Source organism: Mobula birostris, chromosome 1, assembly GCF_030028105.1.
Source record: "Mobula birostris isolate sMobBir1 chromosome 1, sMobBir1.hap1, whole genome shotgun sequence".
Lineage (NCBI taxonomy): Eukaryota > Metazoa > Chordata > Chondrichthyes > Myliobatiformes > Myliobatidae > Mobula > Mobula birostris.
The window spans coordinates 75,238,853-75,259,046 of NC_092370.1; the positions used below are offsets into that span (position 1 = coordinate 75,238,853).

At 43.2% G+C, this 20,194-nt stretch overlaps 2 protein-coding genes across 3 annotated transcripts in view; one reads left to right on the forward strand and one right to left on the reverse strand.

Moving 5' to 3' along the window:
* The window catches only part of LOC140197410 (uncharacterized), a 305,553-nt gene that overhangs the window by 39,744 nt on the left and 245,615 nt on the right, over positions 1 to 20,194 (reverse strand). The window lies entirely within an intron of this gene.
* Positions 1 to 20,194, forward strand: part of riok3 (RIO kinase 3 (yeast)) — a 49,797-nt gene that overhangs the window by 17,000 nt on the left and 12,603 nt on the right. For both annotated transcript variants that reach the window (XM_072257360.1, XM_072257357.1), the window contains exons 8-12: positions 10,280 to 10,462; positions 12,987 to 13,146; positions 13,584 to 13,664; positions 15,974 to 16,063; positions 18,411 to 18,518. In XM_072257360.1, the coding sequence (XP_072113461.1) occupies positions 10,280 to 10,462; positions 12,987 to 13,146; positions 13,584 to 13,664; positions 15,974 to 16,063; positions 18,411 to 18,518 (622 nt within the window). The remainder of the gene's footprint in view (positions 1 to 10,279; positions 10,463 to 12,986; positions 13,147 to 13,583; positions 13,665 to 15,973; positions 16,064 to 18,410; positions 18,519 to 20,194) is intronic.

Consider the following 20,194-nt stretch of genomic DNA (forward strand, 5'->3'; position numbering starts at 1 on the left):
AATTAATCTAATGAGGAATTGAGGGGAATTTTCCTTAGGAGCAAATGAACTGCTGGAGGTCAGGAAGCATCTGTATAGGGAAATGGACAATTGGTGTTTCAGGTTGAGATCCTTCATTCTCTTTCTATGGAGAGTACAAGGAAAGCAGGAGGTAAATAGGACGGATGCAACAAAAAGGAACTTAGCTTCTGGGTGGGGGTGGAGGTGAGTTTGGGAGAAGGAATAGTCAATTTGGGTCAAGACTCATTGTAAGGGTCTTTAGGGGAGATAGCTTTGTATAGAGAGGGGGAGAGGCGAGACAGACCAGTAGGTGATAGCTGGACCAAAGAGACATGAATGGTGGTGGGCAGGGAACAGGTGGATTTGGGTGACTAAGGCAGGTTGGTAATAAGGAAAAGTAGAGGAGGAAAGCAAAAGAAAATGCAGCACCAGTTGGGGAAGAGGCGAGGCTGTTTAAGCAAATTGTGGTTAAGAGGAAGCTGGTTAAGCACACAAGGTGAAAGAAATAGACAGTAATTTGATGGACGAAGAGGCATCAAATAAGAGGTAAATGCATGAAGGAACAATGATTTGAGATGGTGCAGATACATTCAGAAGGGGATTACTGGACAGTATGTATAAGTACATAACATCCAGTCATGTGCATGTACACAGACGGTGCAGTATTTGTACAAGTGCATGTCTGCACAGATGCAATGAAAAATTGATACTGCGCAGGGGCAGTGTCAGAGGCCCATAGCATTATAAAAGCAATGTTCATAAGAAAATAATAAACAATATTTATAAAAAAGAACACAAGTTGAATAAAAAGTCCATTTGAGGGGAATGAAAACCGGAGCTCCAAAACAAGTAGTGGAGTGGTTGTGGAGAAAGATATTGTTAAGCCGACATGTAAAGTCAGGAATTGAAAGGTTGAGGGTGGTGGGACTAATGTCCTGAGCTGCATATACTTGAATTTAAGGTGTATTGTAGGAAAGGCAGGTGAGCCTAGGACATGGATCAGCACATCGAATTATGACATTGTAGCTGTTAGTTGCAGGAGAGGCAGGACTGGCAGCTCAGAGTTCCAGGGTACTGTTATTTTACATGTGATAGGGTAGGAGGGATTAAAGGGGGAGGAGTGGCATTACTCGTCAGGAAAAATGTCTTGGCAGTACTCAGGACAGACTGGAGAGCTCATCTAGTAAGGCTTTATGGGTAGACTATGGAAAAAGAGGTATAACCACGTTAATGGGATTATATTATAAACCACCCAACAGTCTGCAGGATTTAGTAGAGCAAATTTGTAGAGCGATTGCGGACTGTTGCAAGGAACATAAGGTTGTGACAGGTGATTTTAAATTTCCACATATTTACTGGGACTCCCATCTAATAAAAGGGCTGGATGGGAGAGAGTTTGTTAAATGTGTTCAGGAAAGTTTCCTGAATCAATACATAGAAGTCCCAACGAGAGAGAGAGCAATCTTAGATCTCCTATTAGGGAATAACACAGGGCAGGTGACAGAACTCTGTGTAGGGAAACACTTTGTATCTAGTGATCATAGTTTCAAAATAATTATGGAAAAGAATAGGTCCGAGATTCTAAATTAGAGTACTTTTCAGCAAGGATCTGGCAAATGTGGATTGGTGCAGGTTGTTTTCTGGCAAAGATTTACTTGATAAGTGGGAGGGCTTCAAAAGAGTTTGTATGTTCCTATCAGAATAAAAGGAAAGCATAACAAGCTTGTGGAACCTCAATTTTCGAGAGAGATTTAGGCCCTGGATAAGAAAAAGGAGGTGCATAGCAGATATAAGCAGGCAGGATGAAATTAGGTACTTGAAGACATGTAAGAAGGAAATGAGGAGGGCTAAAAGAAGACATTCTCTCGCAGACAAGGTGACGGAGAATCCTAAGGGCTTCTACAGATATACTAAGAGCAGAAGGATAGCAAGGGACAAAATTGGTCCTCTGGAAGATCAGAGTGGTAATCTATATGTGGAGCCAAAAGGGGTGGAGATCTTAAATGGATTTTTTGCATCTGTATTTTCTCAGGGGGTGGGCACTGGGTGGCAGATGTGAGGCAAAACAGGAGCGAGGTCATAAACCCTATACTGATTACAGAGGAGGAGGTGTTTGCTGTCTTGAGCAAATTGAGGGTGGATAAATCCCCAGGCTTGACAATATATCCCGTCATACCCTGTGGGAGGCTAGTGCAGAAATCACAGGGGGCCTAGTCAAGTCAAGTGACATTTGAGACAAAGTGGTTACTGCGTCTGAATGCACCACCATCTTGGATTCTCTAGCAGAGATATTTAAAATATCCTTAATCACAGGTGAGGTGCAGGAGGATTGGAGAATAGCTAATGCCATTCCACTGTTTAAGAAAAGCTCTAAGAATAAGCCAAGAAATTATAGGCCGGTGAGCTTGACATCAGTAGTGGGAAAGTTATTGGAAGGAATTCTAAGGGACCAGATATATCAGTATTTGGATAGACAGGGACTGATTACAGATAATCTGTATGATTTTGTGTGTGTTGTCTAACTAATCTTATAGAGTTTTTCAAGGAAGTTTGCAGGTAAGTTGTTGAAGGCAAGCCAGTGGATGTTGTCTCTGTGAACTTCAGCAAGGCTTTTGACAAGGTCCTGCATGGGAGGTTGGTGAGCAACATACACAAGAGGAACTCAGCAGGCCAGGCAGTATCTATGCAAAAGAGTAAGCAATCAATGTTTTGGGCAGAGGTGCTGTGTGTGTTGTTTCCTCATGTTTTGGTGGTTGGTTAAGAAGGTCCATTTGGTTGGCATTCAAGATGAGGTAGTAAATTGGATTAGATGTTAGCTTTGTGGAAGAAGCCAGAGAGTGGTAGTAGATGGTTGCCTGTCTGACTGGAGGCCTGTGACTAGCAGAGTGTTGCAGTGATCGGTGCTGGGTCCATTTTTGTTTGTCATCTATATCAACATTCTGGATAATAATGTAAACTGGATCAGCAGATTAGCAGATGATACCAAGATTGGGGGTGTAGTGGTCTGTGAGGAAGACTATTAAAATTTGTGGCAGGATCTAGACCAGCTGGTGAAATGGGCTGAAAAATGGGAGATGGAATTTAATGGAGACAAGTGTGGAGCATTACACTTTAGGAGGACCAACCAGGGTGGGTCTTACACAGTGAATGGTCGGGCACTGAGGAGTGCAGTAGAACAGAGGGATCTAGGAATAGAGATCCATAATTCCTTGTATATTGCATCACAGGTAGATAGGATCATTAATAGAGCCTTTTGGCACAATGGCCTTCATAAATCAATGTATTGAGTACAGAAGTTGGGAATTAGTATAGAAATTGAATTGACTATTTCTTACATCCTTCACATACATGAGGAGTGAGAAGCATTATGTTACGTCTCCGTGGAAATGTGCAATCAAAGTAATATAATAATTTATAATAAATAGAACAGTCAATGTAAGATAGAAGTACACTCAAATCAGTGTGAGTTAATCAGTCTGATGGCCTGGTGGAAGAAGCTGGTCCGGAGCCTGTTGGTTCTGGCTTTTGTGCTGCAGTACCGTTTCCAGGATGGTGGCAGCTAGAATAGATTGTGGTTGGGGTGGTTCGGGTCCCCAATTATCCTTCGGGCCATTTTTTCACACCTGTCCTTGTAAATATCATGGGAAGTTCACAACTACAGACGCACCACTCTCTGCAGAATCCTGCAATTAAGGGAGGTACAGTTCCCATACCAGGCAGTGATGCAACCAGCGAGGATGCTCTCAGTTGTGTCCCTGTAGAAAGTTCTGAGGATTTGGGGGCCTATACTAAACTTCCTCAACCATCTGAGGTGAAAGATGCATTGTTGTGCCTTTTTCACCACATAGCTGGTGTGTACAAACCACATGAGGTCCTCGGTGATGTGGATGCCGAGGAACTTAAAGCTGTTTACCCTCTCAACCCCAGACCCATTTATGTCAATAGGGGTTAGCCCGTCTCCTTTTCTCCTGTAATCCACAACCAGCTGGTTTGTTTTTGCGACATTGAGGGAGAGGTTGTTTTCTTGACACCACTGTGTCAGAGAGATGACACAGTGTATAAATTGTTTAAGATATTGGTGAGGCCTAATTTGGAGTATCATGCCCAGTTTTGGTCACCTACCTTTAAGAAATATGTAAGTAAGATTGAAAGAGTACAAAAAAAATTTACAAGGATGTTCCAGGACTTCGGGACCTAGTTCTAGGGAAAGTCGAATAGGTTAGAAGTTTATTCCCATAAATGTAGATATTGAGGGGTGATTTGATAGAGGTATACAAAATTAGGAGTGGTATAGTTCGGGTAAATGCAAGAGGCTTTTTTCACTGAGGTTGGATGAGACTGAAACTAGAGATCTTGGGTTAAGGGTGAAAGGTAAAATGTTTAAGGGTAATATGAGGAGGAGCTTCTGCACTCAGAGGGTGGTGAAAGTGTGGAATAAGCTGGCAGTGCAAGTGGTGGATCTGGGCTCAATTTCAACATTTAACAAATTTGGATAGGTGCATGGATGGGTGGGTTATGGAGGGCTATGGTCTAGGTGCAGGTTGATGGGACTAGGCAGATTAATGGTTTGGCATAGATTGGATGGGCCAAAGGGCATGTTTCTGTGCTGTAATGTTCTATGACTATTTAGTACAAGGACTGAAGTCTCATAGTGTTGTTAAGCTTTAGTAATATGGTTTTTTGTGAGTTGGTTCAAGAACTAAATGGTTGAAGGGAAGTAGCTGTTGTTGAACTTGGTGTTCGTCTTCAAACTTTACCTGCTGTGGATGGTAGTTGCAAGAAGATGGCATAGCCCTATTGTGAGGAACTTTGATAGATGTTGCCGTTGTGTCACTGTGCCACGTGACAGTGAGTATAGGAAGAGAATGAGTTGGGGGATAAATGTGTGGCTGAGGGATTGGAGCAGGGGACAGGGATTCAGATTTCTGGATCATTGGGACTTCTTTTGGGGCAGGTGTGACCTGTACAAAAAGGACGGGTTGCACTTGAATCCCAGGGGGACCAATATCCTGGCAGGGAAGGTTTGCTAAAGCTATTGGGGAGAGTTTAAACTAGAATTGCTGTGGGGTGGGAACCCAACTGAAGTGACGGAGGAAAGGGAGGTTGGCTCACAAATAGAGAAAGCTTGGAGACAGTGCAAAAGGGAGGATAGGCAGGTGACGAGAAGGGATGCGCTCAGACCGATGGTTTGAGTTGTGTCTATTTTAATGCGAGGAGTATTATGAACAAAGTGGATGAGCTTAGAGCATGGATCTGCACCTGGAGCTATGATGTTGTGGCCATGACAGAGACAATAGACAATAGGTGTAGGAGTAGGCCATTCGGCCCTTCGAGCCAGCACCGCCATTCACTGTGATCATGGCTGATCATCCACAATCAGTATCCAGTTCTTGCCTTATCCTCATAACCTTTGATTCCGCTATCTTTAAGAGCTCTATCCATCTCTTTTTTGAAAGCATCCAGAGACTTGGCCTCCACAGCCTTCTGGGGCAGAGCATTCCATATATCCACCACTCTCTGGGTGAAAAAGTTTTTCCTCAACTCCGTCCTAAATGGCGTACCCCTAATTCTTAAACTGTGGCCTCTGGTTCTGGACTCATCCATCAGCGGGAACATGCTTCCTGCCTCCAGCGTGTCCAATCCCTTAATAATCTTATATGTTTCAATAAGATCCCCTCTCAGCCTTCTAAATTCCAGAGTATACAAGCCCAGTCGCTCCAATCTTTCGACATGTGACAGTCCCGCCATCCCGGGAATTAACCTTGTGAACCTATGCTGTACTCCCTCAATAGCAAGAATGTCCTTCCTCAAATTTGGAGACCAAAACTGCACACAGTACCCCAGGTATGGTCTCACCAGGGCCCTGTACAGCTGCAGAAGGACCTCTTTGCTTTTATACTCAATTCCCCTTGTTATGAAGGCCAGCATGCCATTAGCTTTCTTCACTGCCTGCTGTACTTGCATGCTTGCTTTCAGTGACTGATGTACAAGAACACCTAGATCTCGTTGTGCTTCCCCTTTTCCTAACTTGACTCCATTTAGATAATAATCTGCCTTCCTGTTCTTACCACCAAAGTGGATAACCTCACATTTATCCACATTAAACTGCATCTGCCATGCATCTGCCCACTCACCCAGCCTGTCCAAGTCACCCTGCATTCTCATAACATCTTCCTCACATTTCACACTGCCTCCCAGCTTTGTGTCATCGGCAAATTTGCTAATGTTACTATTAATTCCCTCATCTAAATCATTAATATATATTGTAAACAGCTGCGGTCCCAGCACTGAACCCTGTGGTACCCCACTGGTCCCCACCTGCCATTCCGAAGGGGACCCGTTAATTGCTACTCTTTGTTTTCTGTCAGCCAGCCAATTTTCAATCCATGTCAGTACTCTGCTCCCAATACCATGTGCCCTAATTTTGCCCACTAATCTCCTATGTGGGACTTTATCAAAGGCTTTCTGAAAGTCCAGGTACACTACATCCACTGGCTCTCCCTTGTCCATTTTCATAGTTACATTCTCAAAAAATTCCAGAAGGCTAGTCAAGCACGATTTCCCCTTCGTAAATGCCTGCTGACTCGGACCAATCCTGTTGCTACTATCCAGATGTGTCGTAATTTCATCTTTTATAATTGACTCCAGCATCTTTCCCACCACCGACGTCAGGCTAACCGGTCTATAATTCCCTGTTTTCTCTGTTCCTCCCTTCTTGAAGAGAGGGACAACATTAGCCACCCTCCAATCCACAGGAACCGATCCTGAATCTATAGAACATTGGAAAATGATTACCAATGCGTCCATGATTTCTAAAGCCACCTCCTTAAGTACCCTGGGATGCAGACCGTCAGGTCCCGGGGACTTATCAGCCTTCAGACCCAGCAGCCTATCCAACACCATTTCCTGCCTAATATAAATTTCCTTCAGTTCATCCATTACCCTAGGTCCTTTGGCCACTATTACATCTGGGAGATTGTTTGTGTCTTCCCTAGTGAAGACAGATCCAAAGTACCTGTTCAACTCATCTGCCATTTCCTTGTTCCCCATAATAAATTCACCCGCTTCTGTCTTCAAGGGCCCAATTTTGGTCTTAACTATTTTTTTCCTTTTCACATACCTAAAGAAGCTTTTCCTATCTTCCTTTATATTCTTGGCTAGTTTACCTTTGTACCTCATTTTTTCTCCGCGTATTGCCTTTTTAGTTACTTGGATGGTGCAGGGGCAGGAATGGCTACTTCAAGTGCCAGGCTTTAGATGTTTCAGAAAGGACCAGGAGGGAGGCAAAAGAGGTGGGGGTGTGGCACTGTTGATCAGGGATAGTGTCACGGCTGCAGAAAAGGAGGAAGTTATGGAGGGGTTGTCTATGCAGTCTCTGTGGGTGGAAGTTAGGAATAGGAAGGGGTCAGTAGCTCTACTGGGTATTTTTAATAGACCACCCAATAGTAACAGGGACATCGAGGAGCAGATAGGGAGACAGATTCTGCAAAGGTGTAATAATAACAGGGTTGTCGTGGTGGGAGATTTTAATTTCCCAAATATTGATTGGCATCTCCCTAGAGTGAGGGGTTTAGATGGGATGGAGTTTGTTAGGTGTGTTCAAGTAAGTTTCTTGACACAATATGTAGATAAGCCGACAAGAGGAGAGGCTGTACTTGATTTGGTATTGGGAAATGAACCTGGTCAGGTGTCAGATCTCTCAGTGGGAGAGCATTTTGGAGATAGTGATCACAATTCTATGTCCTTTACCATAGCATTGGAGAGGCATCAGAACAGACAAGTTAGGGAAACGTTTAATTGGAGTAAAGGGAAATATGAGGCTATCAGACAGGAACTTGGAAGCACAAATTGGAAACAGGTGTTCTCAGTGAAACGTATGGAAGAAATGTGGCAAATGTTCAGGGGATATTTGCGTGGCCTTCTGCATAGGTACGTTCCAATGAGACGGAAAGGACGGTAGGGTACAGGAACCATGGTGTACAAAGGCTGTTGTAAATCTAGTCAAGAAGAAAAGAAGAGCTTATGAAAGGTTCAAAAACCTAGGTAATGATAGAGAGCTAGAAGATTATAAGGCTAGGAGGAAGGAGCTCAAGAATGAAATGAGGAGAGCCAGAAGGGGCCATGAGAAGGCCTTGGTGGACAGGATTAAGGAAAACCCCAAGGCATTCTACAAGTAGGTTACGAGCAAGAGGATAAGATCTGAGAGAATAGGACCAATCACTATGGAAAATGATCTTGGCGATTGTAGGGATGATTTACAGTGGACTGAAAAGTTTGAGCATGTCGATATTAAGGAAGAGGATGTGCTGGAGCTTTTGGAAAGTAACAAGTTGGATAAGTCACTGGGACTGGACGGGATATACCCCAGGCTACTGTGGGAGGTGAGAGAGGAGATTGCTGAGCCTCTGGTGATGATCTTTGCATCATGAATGAGAACGGGAGAGGTTCCGGAGGATTAGGGGGTTGTGGATGTTGTTCCCTTATTCAAAAATGGGAGTAGAGATAGCCCAGGAAATTATAGACCAGTGAGTCTTACTTCAGTGGTTGGTAAGTTGATGGAGAAGATCCTGAGAGGCAGGATTTATGAACATTTGGAGAGGCATAATATGATTAGGAATAGTCAGCATGGCTTTGTCAAAGGCAGATCGTGCCTTACAACAGGGGTCCCCAACCTTTTTTGCACAGCGGACGGGTTTAATATTGACAATGTTCTTGCGGACCGGCCAACGGGGGGTGGGGGGGGTGGGGGACAGGGTGTGTTCAAGTTCAACAGTGTGCGACAGGGAATGAGGAAAGGTGCAGCTGACTCGTATCATTTCATATTGCCAAATTATATTGTTTCCTTGCGGCCTGGTAGCACGTGCTTTGCAGCCCAGTACCAGTCTGCGGCCCGGTGGTTTGGACCACTGCCTTATGAGCCTGATTAAATTTTTTGAGGATATGACTAAACACATTGATGAAGGTAGAGCCGTAGATGTAGTGTATATGGATTTCAGCAAGGCATTTAATAAGGTACCCCATGCAAGGCTTATTTAGAAATTAAGGATGCATGGTAATCCAAGGGGACATTGCTTTGTGGATCCAGAACTGGCTTGCCCACAGAAGGCAAAGAATGGTTGTAAATGGGTCATATTCTGCATGGAGGTCAGTGACCAGTGGTGTGCCTCAGGGATCTGTTCTGGGACCCCTACTCTTCATGATTTTTATAAAAGACCAGGATGAGGAAGTGGAGGGGTGGGTTAGTAAATTTGCTGATGACACAAAGGTTGGGGGTGTTGTGGATAGTGTGGAGGATCTGTCAGAGATTACAGCGGGACATTGATAGGATGCAAAACTGGGCTGAGAAATGGCAGATGGAGTTCAACCCAGATAAGTGTGAGCTGATTCATTTTGGTAGGTCAAATATGATGGCAGAATATAGCATTAACGCTAAGACTCTTAGCGGTGTGGAGGAGAGGGATCTTGGGGTCCGAGTCCATAGGACACTCAAAGCTGCTACGCAGGTTGACTCTGTGGTTAAGAAGACATATGGTGCATTGGCCTTCATCAACCATGGGATTGAGTTTAAGAGCTGAGAGGTAATGTTGCAGCTATATAGGACCCTGGTCAGATCCCACTTGGAGTACTATGCTCAATTCTGGTCGCCTCACTACAGGAAGGATGTGGAAATCATTGAAAGGGTGCAGAGGAGATTTACAAGGATGTTGCCTGGATTGGGGAGCATACCTCATGAGAATAGGTTGAGTAAATTTGGACTTATCCTCCGTCACTCCAAGGAGAAGAGGGCTGATCTGATAGAGGTGTACAAGATGATGAGAGGCATTGATCGTGTGGATAGTCAGAGGCTTTTTCCCAGGGCTGAAATGGCTAGCACGAGAGGGCATAGTTTCAAGGTGCTTGGAAGAAGGTACAGAGGAGATGTCGAGGTAAGTTTTTTTACGCAGAGAATGGTGAGTGCATGGAATGGGCTGCCAGCGGCAGCGGTGGAGGCGGGATTGATAGGTTCTTTTAAGAAACTCCTGCATATGTACATGGAGCTTAGAAAAATAGAGGGCTATGGGTAAACCTAGGTATTTCTAAGGTAAGGACTTGTTCAGTACAACATTGTGGACCGAAGGGCCTGTATTGTGCTGTAGGTTTTCTGTGTTTCTTGAGGCAATGCCGTTTGTATATACCCATGATGGCGGGGAAGGATATGCCAGTAATGTATGTTTTTATTTAACGCTGAAGTCAATATTTTCTAAAATTCCTCACTACTTGTTGGTTTCTCCCTTCACAGCCTGGGTGACCAAATGGTTCCCACAGAGTGTGCCATCAAAGTTTTTAAGACCACTCTCAATGAATTCAAAAATCGAGACAAATACATCAAGGATGATTACAGGTTCAAAGACCGCTTCAGCAAGCTGAATCCTCGTAAGATCATCCGCATGTGGGCAGAGAAGGAAATGCACAATTTGACCAGGTACAAAAGTTGGGTGTTGTTTCACAGTGACAGCGCTTGAAGCATCTTGGTAGGCCATGAATGATCAGGGTGTAGAGAGAGAATTAATGCAGTGGGATAGAAAGATGGGCATAATGGTCAGTGGGTTGAATGGCTTTTTCTGTGCAGTAAATGCCTACGTTAGGCCAGTGGTCCAGATTCCACCACTCAACTGTACTGGATAATCAACCTGCTGATCTGCACGTCTTTGGGATGTGGCAGGAAACCGAAGGAAACCCCCGTGATGTTAGGGTGAATGTGCAAACTCCATAGACAGTGGGAGCAGCCCACAAGTGTTGTCATGCTTCCAGTGCCAACATACCATGCCTACAACTTACTAACCCTTGCCACGCTATATGTGGAAGGAAACTGGAGCACCCAAAGGAAACCAATATGGTTACAGGAAAACATACAAATTCGTTGCAGCCACAGTCGGAATTGAATGCAGATTGTTGGCGCTGCTACTGTGTCTGAGTGGATATGGTGGCTTTAAAGACTCCACTAGCGCTCAGTGATTTGAATGAAAGCCTCTGCATACTCATTTGATAAAGTCTGTTCCATCCTGTAACTGGGAGCACTTATTTCAAGGTGCTAGGGGTAGTCCCAGGGCTTACTGTGGCCTGCACAACTGTCTCACTGCATTCTTAATTAAGTTTTAAGTTTTGGTTGTTGAGTCACAGAAAACTACAGCACAGAAACTGGCCCGTTGGCCCGTCCCGTTCATGCTGAATCATTTAAACTGCCTAGTTCCATCAACCTGCACCATACCTCTCCTCCCATCCTTGGACCATGATGAAATGGTGGAGCAGACTTGATAGGTCAAATGGCCTAATTCTGCTCCTATATCTTATGGTCTTATGCCGAAACCATTTAAGCTGCCTACTCCCAATGACCTGCACCATGTTTGTAGCCTGCCATATCCCTACTATCCATATACTTATCCAAACTTCTCTTAAGTGTTGAAATTGAGCTCTTATGCACCACTTGCACTGGCAGCTCATTCCACACTCTCATGACCCTCTGAGTGAAGAGGTTTCCCCTCATGTTACCCTGAAACTTTTCACCTTTCACTCTTAAGCCATGACCTCTCACCCAACCTCAGTGGAGAAAGCCTGCTTGCTTTTACCCTATTGATAACCCCTCATAATTTTGTATACCTTTATCAAATCACTGCTCAATCTTCTGCTTTCCAGTGAATAAAGTTCTAACCTAGCCAATCTTTCCATACAACTCAGGTTTTCCAGTGCCAGTAACATCCTTGTAAATTTTCACTGTGCTCTTTCAATTGTATTTACATATTTGCTGTAGGTGACCAAAACTGCACACAATACTCCAGATTAGGCCTCACTGAAGTCTTATACAACTTAAACATAACATCCCAACTCCTGTACTGAATACTTTGATCTATGAAGTATTGTGAATTTTCTATCCAGATTACCTCAATATTATCAAGATCTTGCCATGCTTTCTCATCTGTGAATCCCCTTCCCCCTGATGGGGACCCAATAAGTTTGAGGATGTTCAAACTATACAGCAGTCTGGTTTACCCTGTATTTCTTCTGGTTTTGCTGGGCAAGCACATGGTAAAATCAGCCTTTTGGTGGATCATGTAAAGATGCTACAATGTTAACTTGAGTATGTATGGGTCAGCAGTGGGAAATGAACCCCTACTGCTAGTGCTGTAAAGCTTTACATTAGCTGCTACGCTACGGTGATACCTGTGATACGAAAAGGAAATGTATTTACAAAGGACACGATACAAGTGGCAAACAGGTCGAAATTGAATGAGTTGCTGAAAGAAATCTTCATCACCATCGGAAAAGTTAATGGAACTAAAAACAAGTCCCCAGACCTGGTAACCTGCATCTCAAGATGGCTATGGAGATAATGTTTGTAACCAGAGGGTAGTGGATTTAGATTTCCCTACCCAAAGGGCTGTGGAAACTCGGTTGTTAAAGTATATTGGGAAATTGGTTTATTATTGTCACATATACCAAAGTGCAGTGAAAAATTTTGCTGCCTTCATGCAGATCAATTGATCACATCAGTGCATCGAGGTAGAATGAGGGAAAACCATAACGGAATGCAGAACTGGACTGTTACAGTTACGGAGAAAGTGTAGTGCAGACAGACGATGATGTGCCAGGCCATAACGAAGTGTATTGTGACGTCAAGAGTCCGTCATTTCATACTAAGGGACTGTTCAATAGTCTTAAAACAGTGGGATAGAAGCTGTCCTTGACCCTGGTGGTATATGCTTTAGGCTTTTGTATATTCTGTCCAATGGGAAGATGTGAAAGCCTGAAAGCACAATACCAACAGAAAATCCAAGACCACGTGATTGTGGTTAATGAGCAGTCAAGGGATATCGGGTTTGTGAAGGAAAGTGGGGCTGGGCTGAAAGGTCAGTCCTGGGACTGAATTGTAGATCTGTGGCTAATAAACCCTTTCTGCCTCTCCATGTAAATGCAAGTTGTACAATTTGATGCCTGATTTCTCTCTGCAGGATGCATAAAGTTGGGATTCCCTGTCCAGAGGTGGTTCTTCTCAAGAAGCACATTCTGGTGATGTCATTCATCGGCCAGGATCACATGGCAGCTCCCAAACTGAAGGATATTCAGCTTAACAATGAAGACTTGAAGCGAGCCTACCACCAGGTCTTGCATGTAAGCTTCTGTTCTTTCTGTACAAACTCTATTCGCAACGATATTCTTTAGCTAGAGGGTGGTGAATCTATGCAATTCATTGCCACTGACTGTGGCAGAGGCCAAGTCATTGGGTATATTTAAAGTAAAGTTGATAGGTACTTAAGGGTGTCAAAGTTATGGGGAGAAGGCAGGAGAATGGGGTTGAGAGGGAAAATAAATTGGCCACGATTAAATGGTGGAGCAGACTTGACTGGCCAAATGGCCTAATTCTGCTCCTGTGTCTTATGGATATGAAAATGCTCTGCTGTAATGTATTTCTGGGGACTTCCTCAAACATAATCCAAGAGAATTAATAATGCCTCTGTGGTCCTGAAGGTTTCAAGGGGATTTTTGAGTTCAACTTATTCTGTTGTTGGAAAGAGTGCTGCGGTCTAACGGGCTGCCTTGTTTTACAGATAATGCAACAGCTGTACACCGAATGCAACCTGGTCCATGCTGACCTGAGCGCCTACAACATGTTGTGGCATATGGGGAAGGTAAGCATATGTGTCTTGGAGTCTGTGGATACAGGCTCACAGGACTGTGCTGACCAGCACCTTGTGTCTGGTGTGCAAGGAAGATCTGAGGTTTTACTGTCAGTTAAGTGGTGAGAGCTGGTTTATTGGGAACTTGATTTAAATAAATTAAACTCTGCAAATTTCAACCAAATCAGATGCATTTTGGGGAGAAGAATGTCAATGTGTTGTCACTTTTCTATAATTACAGATGTTATTACAGCTTACAGAAATTGCAAGCTGGTAACTTCTTTTGATCTGGAAAATAATCAGCTGAAACAGGTTTCAAGCAGGTAGAGAGAGAGGGAAGAAGTGTCTAGAAGAGCGGAAACAAAGTTATAAAAAAAAAAAGCCTGAAAGCTCATATCACCAGGCTCAAGGCCAGCTTCTATTCCACTGTTATAAGACTGTTGAATTGTCCCCTAATATGGTAAGGTGGACTCTTATCCTCATAATGTACCTTATAGCCTTTCGCCTTATTGATTACCTGCACTGCACTTTCTCTATAACTGTAGCACTTTGTTCTGCACTCCATTATTGTTTTACCTCGTAATACACCATTGCACTATTGTAATTAATTGATCTGTGTAAGAAATAAAGCAAAACAGTTTTTAATAGTACCTCGTTATATGTGACAATAATAAACCAATTTCTCAAAATAGATGAATGTGAAAGACAGTAAGGATGGACATGATGAGTGCATAGGGAACTGCAGAATCCTTACATGAAGTTGAGTTGGAAGGATGCTGCACTTAGTTGTAAGACTGGAGGACAGAGGATTAGTAGTGGTGGCAGAAGTTCAGGGTCTCCAATACGGGAGATGTTCTGCATTGCAGCCCTAACCTGTGATCAGTCCCCAGTGGAAGAGAGGCCACTTTGTTAGTAGTTTTATTATTGTCACGTTTACCAAGATATAGTGCAAGACGGTTTTGCATGCCATCCACTCACTGCATCAGTACTTTGAAGTTAAGACATAGATTTTAACATGGGTTAAAACAATAACAATGCAGAATAAAGTGTACAATTACAGAGAAAGTGCAGTACAGGTAAACAATAAGGTGCAAGGTTCATGATGAGATAGATTGTGAGGTCAAGAGTCCATCTTATTGTACTTGAGGACCATTCAATAGTTTTATAACAGTGGGATAGAAGCTGTCCTTGACCCTGGTGGTATATACTTGTAGGATTTTATGCCTTCTTCCAGAAGAGAGAATGTCTTTGAGGAGTACTTGATTGTGTTGACTGCTTTACTGAGTGTAGATAGTCCATGGAGGGGAGGTTGGTTTCCATGATGTGCTGAACTGTGTCCACACCTACATCATGGCCCTCGTACCTTATTGTCAAGCTGCACTGCACTTTCTTGGTAACTCTGCATTCTGTTACTGTTTTAACATTTTCTTGCTGTCATGGTAAAGCAATTGCCATACCAAGCTGTTATGCTAGATAGGACGTTTTCTGTAGTGTATCAATAAAAATTGGTGGAGGTCTTGAGGGACATGTGAATTTCCTTAACCTTCTAAGGACATAGAGGTGTTGGTGTGCTTTCACAGCTGTAACATAAAAGTGGTTGAACTAGGACAGACTATTAGTAATGTTTACACCAAGGAACTTGGAAGTTTTCAAGCAAGCAGTGAATAATGTTGAAATGCAATGATAAGGGTTATTATTAGAGAATATGATTTGGTTACAGGGTTTTCATCCAGAAATGAGTTTGAATTCCATCCTAGCAGGTGGGAAATTTAACGAAGTAAATAAATAAAATTTAGAATGAAAAGTGTTGATGTTAACTGCAAAACTACTGGATTATCATAGGACCCATCCTAATCTTCGGTGAGTGCGACCTGCCATCCATAGTTGGTCTGTCCTCCTGCATGTGAATCCATACCCACTGCCTTTGTAATGGCTCATGACTGTTCTCTGGACCCACAATGAGAACCATTCCTCTGCCCGCCATCCTGCTTGACCCTCCACCCAAGTTCCTCCAGCAGTCTGTTCGCTGATGCAGGTCTGATTGTTTTGACTCTCTTGTCTCCTTTAAATACAGGTGGGGCAGTTGAGGACACACAGTTAATGCTGACCTTGCTAGTGATCTGCTTTCATGGAGACAGAAGAGATTGCAGATGTAGAATCTGGAGCAATAAAACTGACCAGAATCTTGACAGTTTCTTTCCTCACAGAGATGCTATCTGACCTGCTAAGTTTCTCCAGCACGTTGTTTGTTACATCAAAAAATTCATGTTGTGCTTTCATGAGGATAACTTGATCTAGCCTGCCTATGTTTTGTTTTATAGATCTGGTTGATTGATGTCAGTCAATCTGTGGAACCCACTCATCCTCATGGACTCGAGTTTCTCTTCAGGGATTGCAAAAACGTTTCTCAGGTAACTCAGCAGTTCCTCTTCCATGATAGATGAGTACTAGCGAAGTTCACTAACGAAGTATCAGTGTAGCTGTGTTGAGAAAGTTAGTAGATATTCAGCCCAGCAACTCCTCATTTCCCAGTTTACACTGTAGTATGTGATATCTTTTAATTCCCTTCTCTTTTACATGCTTAGCTGGAGACAGTTGCTCCAAGTTAATCCTGTTAAACCTGTTCACTATGAACATTTTCTCTCTCTTCATGTTCAGCATTAGCTGGTAATTGCAACCTCTCCATTCTGGGGCCATGCTTGTCTGCTCTTGGTCTAATAATGCTTCTTGTAATTTTGTAGTTGGTTTGTTACTGAGATAAGGAGAAAAGCTTTTGTTTTGCATGTCAACCAGACAGATCATTCTATACACAAGTACACTGATGTATAAAATGTTTAAAAAATACCCAGGATACAGGAAAACCTTGAATACTGTATTATGGTTAAAGAGAAAGTGCTGGTAGACCAATAAGGTGCAAACAGCAGACATGATAAAGAGATCCAGAGTTCATATCTATCATCTGATAATGGCAGAATGGAATCTAGTAACACTTGCAAAATGCTGGAGGAACTCAGCAGGTCAGGCAGCATCTGTGGAGGGAACTAAACAGTCGATGTTTTGGGCCAAGACCCTTCATCAGAACTGAAAAGGAAGGGGTCAACCTCCCTCACCTTATTATTCTGGCTTCCGTCCCCTTCCATTCTAGTCCTGATGAAGGGTCTTGGACCGAAACATTTATTTCTCTCTTAGATGCTGCTTGATCTGTTGAGTTCCTCTAGCATTTTGAATGTACTGTTCAAGATTTCCAGCATCTGCTGAATCTCTTTTGTCTCAGAATAGATGTTGTCCTTTAGCCTGCTGGTTCATGCTTTCAGGGTTTTGTATCTTTTATCCAATGGGGTGGGGGGTAGAGAAGTGAGAATATCTGGGGTGAGTAGGGTCTTTGATTATGCTGACAGATTTATTGAGGCAGCGTGAAATGTAAACAAGAGTCTGGTGGGGAGGCTGGTTCCTGTGATGTGCTGAGCTGTGTCCACTACTTTCTGCAGTCATGGGCAGAGCAGTTGCCATACCATGCTGTAATGTATCCAGACAGGATGCTTTCAGTGGTATATCAATTAAAAATTGGTGAGGGTCATTGGCAACATTTTAAATTTCTGTAGCCATTTGAGGAAACAGAGCCACAAGTGTGTTTTGATGGTGAAGACCAAATCTAACAGGCAAAACTTGGGAGTGGACTTACCCAGGTTCTAGAGCAATTTGACATAGCGCTCAGACTTCTGAATTCTATCCCACTAGAAGTAAACTTTCCTGTAATGCCATAGGATTTTATCTTGTTAAGCAACCTCGTGCGGCATCTTAAAAAATGCCTTCTAAAAATCCAAGTAAATGACATCCACTGCCTCTCCTTTGTCCACTCTGCTTGCTACTTCCTCAAAGAACTCTTAACAGATCTATCAGGCAAAATTTCCCTTTACAGAAACCATGCTGCCTTTGACTTATTTTATCATTAATCTCCAAGTACCCTGAAACTTGTATCATTATCAAGTAACTTGATAATAGACTCCAACACTCTCCCAACCACTGAGGTTAGGCTAACTGGCCTATAATTCCTTTTCTTTTGCCTTCCTCCCTTCTTAAAAGAGAAGATCACATATTGATGTGAGGAAGTCCATCAATAAATATTCAGTTTTTTCCTTGTTGTCACTGACCTGTGGCATGTAGCAAAAAACAAATGCTCTTCAAACCCCACCACCCTCCACTTTGAGACAGGTGTAAAGGGAGCCAGGTTACAGTGAGGAATATCTGGCAACGATCTTGCTGGAAAGGTGAAAAGAACAAGTGAGAGAGAGCGCTGCGGTAGAAACGAGGTCCACTTTCTTTCTACTGAAGTATGTTGCTTCTGTTCTCCCCCTTCTCCCAAGTGAGTTTAGGTTGGCTACTTTGCCAAAATAAACCTCTGCAGCAGATAATTCAGTTGAAGTCCCTGTCCACAGAGATCAATTAATTACATAGTGCATTGATGTAGCACAAGGTAAAACGATAACAGAGTAGTTACCGAGAGAGTGCAGTGCGAGTAGACAATGAGGTGCAAAGCCATTACAAGGTAGATTCTGATGAGTCCATCTTTATCGTACTATGCATCTATTCAGGCTTCTGTATCTTCTTCCTAATGGGAGATAGGAGAAAAGCAAATGTCAGAGGTTGATGGGGTCTTTGATTATGCTAGCTGCTTTCCCAAAGCAGCTGTAGAGTTAATGGTGTAACTGATGGCCTGTCAATGTGGCATGGTCCTTCATGCTGCTGTTCTTGTTGTAGTTCTTCCAGAAGGCGGGAGTTGCAGATGCGATGGGTGAGCGGGATCTGTTCAATGCCGTCTCTGGTTTGAACATCACTGCCGATAATGAAGTGGATTTCCTTGCTGAGGTATAACCATTTACGATAAAGGGTTTTAACTCTTTGGAATGTTTTAATCGTGTTACAGATTCTATGTAAAGTCACTGTATCAAGTGCTCACTTTGTAAACTTATTTGATATACCTGCTTAAACTGCATTTCCTAATAATCCTGTGCAGTGATGGGACTACAATGGAGTGGGCAAGAAGGGAGCTACTTGCTATTTTGATTATTGTAAATTAAATACCTTTTTTCTTGAAGATTATTTCTCCTCTGGTGCTTGTAAAAGTTCAAGTTCAGTTTATTGTCATTCAACTGTACACGTGTATACCACCAAACAAAACAACATTCTTCCAGACCAAGATGCACAAGACAAAACAGTATATATAACTCACACATATAACACACAAAGTGATATTACCACAAATAAATTAACAAATATATGATACAAGTTAAAAATAATGTAACACTACTGACAGTCATATATAAGACCTGGGAGGTGGCAGGGAGTTCAGTAGTCTTAGGGCCTGGGGGAACTTGTTAGGCTGTTTCTCATCCTAACAGTTCTTGGCCTCATGCTACGGAACCTCCTGCCTGATGGTAGGGAAGTCAGAAATTGTTCAATGGATGGGAGGGATCATTGACAATGCTAAGGGCCCTGCATATGCAGCAGTCCTGATCAATATCCTCTAATGGATGGAATAGAGACTTCCATGATCCTTTCAGCAGTCCTTGCAATCCCTTATAGAGACTTGTGATTAGATGCCTTGCAATTCCCATACTAGAAGGTGATGCAGCTGGTTAGGACCCTTCTGATGGTGCGCCCGTAAAAAAAAAAATGATTAAAATGGTTGGGGGCGGGGGGGGAGAGCTTCACTCACTTCACTCTCCTCAGGAAGTGAAGATGCTACTGTGCTTTTTTTGACCAAAGGGGTGATGTTGGAGTGACCAGGTAAGATGTGCCCACTCAGAAACTTGGTGCTCCTCTCTCCACGAATGAGCCAATTATGTGCAGTGAGGAGTGATCAGTCTGTACCACCTTAAAGTCCAGAATCATCTCTTTGGTCGTAGACAATAGACAATAGGTGCAGAAGTAGGCCATTCGGCCCTTCGAGCCAGCACCGCCGTTCACTGTGATCATGGTTGATCATCCACAATCAGTATCCAGTTCCTGCCTTATCCCCATAACCTTTGATTCCGCTATCTTTAAGAGCTCTATCCATCTCTTTCTTGAAAGCATCCAGAGACTTGGCCTCCACAGCCTTCTGGGGCAGAGCATTCCATATATCCACCACTCTGTGGGTGAAAAAGTTTTTCCTCAACTGCAATCTAAATGGCCTACCCCTAATTCTTAAACTGTGGCCTCTGGTTCTGGACTCACCCATCAGTGGGAACATGCTTCCTGCCTCTAGCGTGTCCAATCCCTTAATAATCTTATATGTTTCAATAAGATCCCCTCTCAGCCTTCTAAATTCCAGAGTATACAAGCCCAGTCGCTCCAATCTTTCAACATATGACAGTCCCGCCATCCCGGGAATTAACCTTGTGAACCTACGCTGCACTCCCTCAATAGCAAGAATGTCCTTCCTCAAATTTGGAGACCAAAACTGCACACAGTACTCCAGGTGTGGTCTCACCAGGGCCCTGTATAGCTGCAGAAGGACCTCTTTGCTCTTATACTTAATTCCCCTTGTTATGAAGGCCAGC